Consider the following 6,000-nt stretch of genomic DNA (forward strand, 5'->3'; position numbering starts at 1 on the left):
TCAACACACATACTCTAAATAAAATTTTCAACAGGTTATAAACGAGCATTATGAACTGTTTAACTTTGAGATTTTTGAATGTTATAATTGCTTGCTTGATTGTTAATTTGGATGGTTTAATTACTTGTTTAATGTGATGATAATTAAATGAACTAACAAATTTTTGTGGCTAAGGGAGACCGTCGAGTATTAAGGTATGCCCTATACCTTCTAATTGTGTGAAGCAAATGATTAATTTAGAACAATATACACTTAGGTCTAATTTCCTATATGAAACCAAATTTGTGGTGTATACAGTTTGTTAATGTGGTTCGTAATGTTTTAAATGAAGAGTCACTTTGATGGCTAATGTGACGTTCAAAATTCAGGTTGGATCGTCCAGATCGGATTTGAGACGTCACATTTAGTGGTATCGTCAAATTATTTCTTAGAGCTTGCTAACTGGATTTTTTTTTTAAAAAAAACTTAACAATTCAAGGAGTTAAATAAAAAATTTCAAATAGTTTAGTAAATTAACTTTTTCAAATTTGAGTGAGAAAATCGTAAATTTACTAAAAATTTAATGATTTTGAATGTAATTTCTTCACAAATTAAATTCGTTAACTCTACTTCACCATGAAAGCTGGATATCAGATTTTGTCATTTTTCATACCAATGATACAAAGTGTGTGAACCAAACTCAATATATGTACAAAGTAAAACAAAAAGGCAACAAAAAAACATCATTAATACCAAATATCCAATACAAATACTCGTATTACCCCCCAAAAAGTACAAATACTCGTAATCTAGTTTTCAACACCAAAAGAACAAGGTTTTTAAATTCACAAAAGGGGTTTTCCCTTGAACATTAAAATGACAACCTCAAAAATATACACACTAGTTTTGGTCTTCAAACTTACCCTTGAATCATGCAGGGCTAGGATCCAAAAAATAAATCCAAACTGCCCTGCAACTCCAATTATACTGTAAGAATGTACACTGGGCAATGGAAATGGCAGAAAACCTAACTACATCATCTTCCGACACCAACCAAAGTTTTCTCCTCACTGTCCCTTTGTTTTGCGGATGTTGTCGGGACTGAAAGCGGGAGCTTTCTCGTTGAATCAGATGGAGCTTGTTTCCAAATAAGAATCTCTTCATGTGTGCGAATTGGTGTGTAGTTGAAGGAAAGGTCTTTGTTCGCGGATAATGCCAAAAGCTCCTTCTCCTCGAGCCCTTTTGTCGTGCTGAGGCTGCACCGGTCTGGTGTGTGTTTGGCTAATGCATCTCTGAATTTTTTGATCTACAGAATTTGCCATTGTAATTTAGAACACACATCATTAGAAAACAATAATAAAAGAACTAGGAGCCATATCTAATGAAATTAGCATCTAAAAGGAAGGATTCAGGACTAACCGTGGCATTGGTACAACTAAAGCTGCATACACGCCCCTGCGCACCTCGATAGAACCGGAAGAAAGGCAGCACATGGACATTAAGGCTATAGCACATTGACTTGTGCTCCTCGTAATTAACCTGAAGAAACTGCACATCTGGATTCATCTCTGCAAATTGGCAAATCTGCCAAATCCACAATCAATTCAAATACATAAAACCCCAAAAACAAAATCTAGATACAGAGCTATGCATATATATACCTTGGGATGAAGAGCCTTGCAACCACCACAACCAGGGGAGAAGAAATCTACCACAACAAGCTTATCACCAGCATTCAAAAGAGAGTCTACTAGGTCTTGTGCAGATGCAACTTCTTTCATATTTGGTTGAAGCCCTTTCTCCCACCATTTCTGAACTCGACCAATAAGCCCACTTTGCATCTGATTCCATTAAACAAACCCAGAAAAAAAAGTGAAACCAATTAGTATTTCTTGATTGATCTATGTACAGATCAGCTTATGGGGACAAAAAGAATTTAAATCATAACACTACTACAGATTTTCAAACAAAAAAAAAAGAAAGAAAGAGTAAAATTTCTTGTTTAATCTTTGTGTTACGTGAAAAAAAATCAAAATTTTTACACATATATAAGACGATTTATATTTAAAGATTTTGATCTTTGGTATGTAAAAACTGAGCAAAGAACTAACTGTAGAAAGCTAATAATAGAAAAGAAAAAAAGTAAATTATCAAGAAATTCAAAATTAAATAAAAATTAATCATAAAATAAATTGACACAACTAAACAAATAAAAATATACCCACGCTTTTCCACAAAAATAAGGACAAAAAGAAGAAGCAAAGATCCAGAAATTGAAATTACCAAGATGTAAAGTTGATTAAATCAAACCTGTGCTTTGATGGGAACTTGACAAAACCTTCTCCTGTTCATACTTTTCTTCTCCAAAAAAACCATTCTTTGCCCATTAAAACCACTTCTCAAAGCCTGAGATTTAACCTTTAAAGAAGAAAAACAGTTCCTTTCTAAAGAAAACCCAGAAATTTTCTTAGGAACTAAACAAGTTCCACCTTCTAGATTCTTCGTCTGACTATAGTTACAAGTCGTAAACAGATTTCCCTTCCCAAAAACTTCAGCCATAACTAGTTTTTTTTTTCTCACAACAACACTAAAAAAAACGCAGATTGAAAACTGAACCCTTTGCTATAATCTCACAATCAAAATTAAAATACAACAAAAACAGAGGAGAGTTTCTTTTGCAGTGTCTTTGAAGTTTAAAGCAAAAGTGAATTTCCTTTTTCTCTTTTCCCCTTTTCTGTGTAGGATTTGCTTTGCCAGTTTTTGTTGGTTATTTTAAGGTCTAAGGATTGACTTCAACCGTTGATCGGGTTTTGTCATGATTGAATCTAACGGTCAAAGATTTTTTTTGACGGATAATTTTGTATTTGATGGAAAAATTGAAAACGTATTGGATAAGGTTTTCTTTTAAAAAAAATTTCTTTGTGTTGGCCGGTTTTTATGGTGGTCTGGAGATGCACGTGATCAGTGAATTTTAAGACACGTGGCATCGTACCTACAATTTTGCAAAAATAAAAGGAAGTTTCAGATATGCTTTGGATAAAAGGTAGTTTCTTTACCCACATCATTTCCTTTGTGGCCATCCTGGAATTTTTTTTTATTTTTTATTTCCTCAGAAAAATAAAGCAACCGTGTATGTTCCACCTTAAAGATTACGAATAAATAATAAAAAATTAAATTTAAATATTTTTATTAGAAAAATAAATTATTAAAAATATAAATAAGGAAAATAAAATCATATTACTAAAATATAGCGATTTTTGAGGCGTGTAAAATATTTTCCTTAAAGTTTTTATATGCACCCAACGTATAATAAAGCTCTAAATGCTTCAAACAAAACAATAAAAATGGCTAATAAAAAAGTTTTTTTTACATAAAATAGGTCTATCTTTCCATAATATATCCTTTTATAGAGATATACCTTTTAATGAGATACTCTTTCATATTGTTTTACAAAGTAATTTTACATAAATTTATATATTTATAAGATAAATTTATGTACAAAAGTTATATCTTTACAACATTATTATTTGATCAATAATTTTAATATAATAAAATATTACTACTACCAGCATTCTAAACTACTATCAGCTTTTACAGAAAAAATTATAAATAATTGTTTCTAAATTTATATTTTTAAAACATTAAGTATTTTATTTTGGAAATTGATGTAAATGAAATAAATAGGGGATATAGTTTAAAGGAACAAAATTAATAATTTTACTCAGTGACCTTATTTTGTTAGGGTAAATTATATCATTAGTTATTAAATTATGGGTAAATTTTTATTTTGTTCACTTAATTAAAAAGAGTTATAATTTGGTCACCGACTTATTCAAAAGTTTTTATTTAAATCACTAGGCTATAAACTTTTCTTTTTAAAGTTCTAACAACGAGCTCCAAGCGACGATTTGACGACCGGTACAGTGAATCAATACTCATTGACGAGTAGAATAACATACATTAGATCCAAGTCGATCTAAAAATCAATGTTAGAGATCAGAGAAACAAATTGTTTGAATTTTGTTTTGCAAATTTGTGATGTCCAAAATTGTTTCATGAAAAAATTGATGTGTACAAGAGAAGGAAAATTAGAGCTTTTAATTGGTGCAGGTAGTGCGAATAGAAAATGCCATATAGCATCGATTTTAATAGCCCAGTAACTTAAATAAAAACTTTTGATTAGTTTAATCACCAAATTGAAACTTTTTTAATTAAATGACCAAAATAAAAACTTATTCATATTTTAGTGACTAATGGTGTAATTTAGTTTTCTTTTTAAAAAATAATTTATTAGTATAAGTTTGTAACCATATTTGTTTGTTTTATTTCCTTGACCAAATTTTTTGTGGTAACAAATTCAACTACGAAAACTATTAATGTCGTTGGACCATTTTCAAATATTTATAGTGTTCCAATACTATAAATGAACGGGTGTAATTAATCAAAAGTTATATTATTTGATTTTTTGAAAAAGAATTATAACTATTTAAATAATATTATTTGAATAGTTATAATATTAAATAAATAATTATGTGTTTATTTTAAAGATTATTTAGAAAGACACCTATTGAAAGATGTCTCTATTAAGAGACGTGAAAATTCCTATAAATAGGAATGAGATTTCATTTGGAAATAAAACCAACAAATTCTAATATTCTTTATTTCCTTCCTTCATTTTCTAATATTATTACATTATTCTATAAAGTATTACTGCAGAAATCCTTTGTAGAAATTGAGTTTCTTGTTAAACATTGCTCAGTGTGTAGTGGACTATTCTCGTCAGTGCAAAACGCAAATAGTCATTGGCTTCATTGTATCCTCGAGGTTAATTTGCTTGGAACTCATTTGCACACCGAAAATAGGTGGGGACGAATATAACCTTAAAAAAAGTGACTTGATACACGCCTTGGAGCCTTGTCCTATTTCTTTTTTTTTTGTTTGAGTCCCGTTCGTGTGTTCAAAATTTTCTTCACCAGAGATTTGTACTAACAAATGTTTGTCAAGATATATAATGTACGTAGTGACAAGCTCCCCTATATGAGTCATATGAAAAAATGTAAATAATTTATTTTTAAAAAAGTAAAAATGAAAATTTTAAATAAAATTTAAGGGAAAATTATATGTATTTCTTTAATTTTGATTTTTTTTGTCAATTCTCAAAATTTTAATGCTTTTAAGGCTAATTTAACATTACTTTTGAGAAGTGCTTTTAAAAATTACGGTGGAAAAGTTAATTTGGGAAGTACTTTTGAAAAGTTTTATTTAAAATTTAAGTAGTTAGTATTACTGTCAAAAAGTACTTTTAAGAAATAAAATGTTCATTTTAGGTGTTATAAAGTAACAAATATGTATTTAAATAATATTCAAATTAGTTAATATTATGATATTTTAGTAATAATATAAAAAACAATTTATTATAATTTTTTGTTAATATTTTAATATATGAAATATAAATTTTAAATATTTTTAGGCAATTAATATTAATTATTTATAAATTTAATTTAAATATATAAACCATATTTTAAGTATTAAAATATAACCAATAAAAATTTAAATATATAATATTAGATATTTAAAATAAGTTTCAATAAGAAAGTAATTACATACCCAATATAAATATTATATAAAATAATTTATAAAGGTTAAAATTGTTCTTTGTCCCTAAAAGTGATTTTGCCAAAAGTAGGAGTTAGAAAAAAAATTGATTTTGCTTTTGGGTTCGAAAGTATTTTTTAAAAGCATTTCCGACTCCAAAAGTTGTTTATTTAGTATTGTTTATGGCTCTAAAAATATTTTTGACCCCAAAAATATTTTTGAGAATCAATATTAAACTTTAGGGATAAAACAAGATCAGAACCTAAATTCTGAAAATACCAAAGTGCATGTTATGGAGGAAGTACAGACTACTAAACCATTGAAGAGAAAGTTCAAACAGACTGATAGAGCACCGAAGTTCAAAAAGAAACAAAAGGGCTCATGCTATCATTATGGTAAGCCGGGATATTTCAAGAATGAATGTCG

General features: G+C 28.6%; 1 protein-coding gene across 2 annotated transcripts; it reads right to left on the reverse strand.

Annotated features, from left to right (window-relative positions):
- Positions 1-696: 696 nt before the first annotated feature.
- Positions 697-2,792, reverse strand: LOC107895034 (thioredoxin-like 1-1, chloroplastic). 2 transcript variants are annotated; one of them, XM_016820227.2, is made up of 4 exons: positions 2,290-2,792; positions 1,641-1,820; positions 1,399-1,563; positions 697-1,285 (listed from the first exon to the last, which is right to left on the reverse strand). In XM_016820227.2, exons 1-4 carry the CDS (start codon positions 2,536-2,538, stop codon positions 1,016-1,018), a joined length of 864 nt encoding a protein of 287 aa, XP_016675716.1. In that variant the 5' UTR covers positions 2,539-2,792; the 3' UTR covers positions 697-1,015. The 2 variants fall into 2 exon arrangements, with proteins under 2 accessions (XP_016675716.1, XP_016675717.1); XM_016820228.2 differs by having other exon boundaries at positions 2,263-2,766.
- Positions 2,793-6,000: the final 3,208 nt, after the last annotated feature.

The sequence above is a fragment of the Gossypium hirsutum genome, chromosome D13 (genome assembly GCF_007990345.1).
Source record: "Gossypium hirsutum isolate 1008001.06 chromosome D13, Gossypium_hirsutum_v2.1, whole genome shotgun sequence".
NCBI lineage: Eukaryota > Viridiplantae > Streptophyta > Magnoliopsida > Malvales > Malvaceae > Gossypium > Gossypium hirsutum.

Coding starts and splice junctions, on each gene's coding strand:
- LOC107895034 (XM_016820227.2), bottom strand. CDS start 2,538: ATGGCTGAAGTTTTTGGGAAGGGAAATCTGTTTACGACTTGTAACTAT. Junction 1,821..2,289: donor AAGTTCCCATCAAAGCACAG/GTTTGATTTAAT, acceptor TAATGGAATCAG/ATGCAAAGTGGGCTTATTGG. Junction 1,564..1,640: donor GCAAGGCTCTTCATCCCAAG/GTATATATATGC, acceptor TGGATTTGGCAG/ATTTGCCAATTTGCAGAGAT.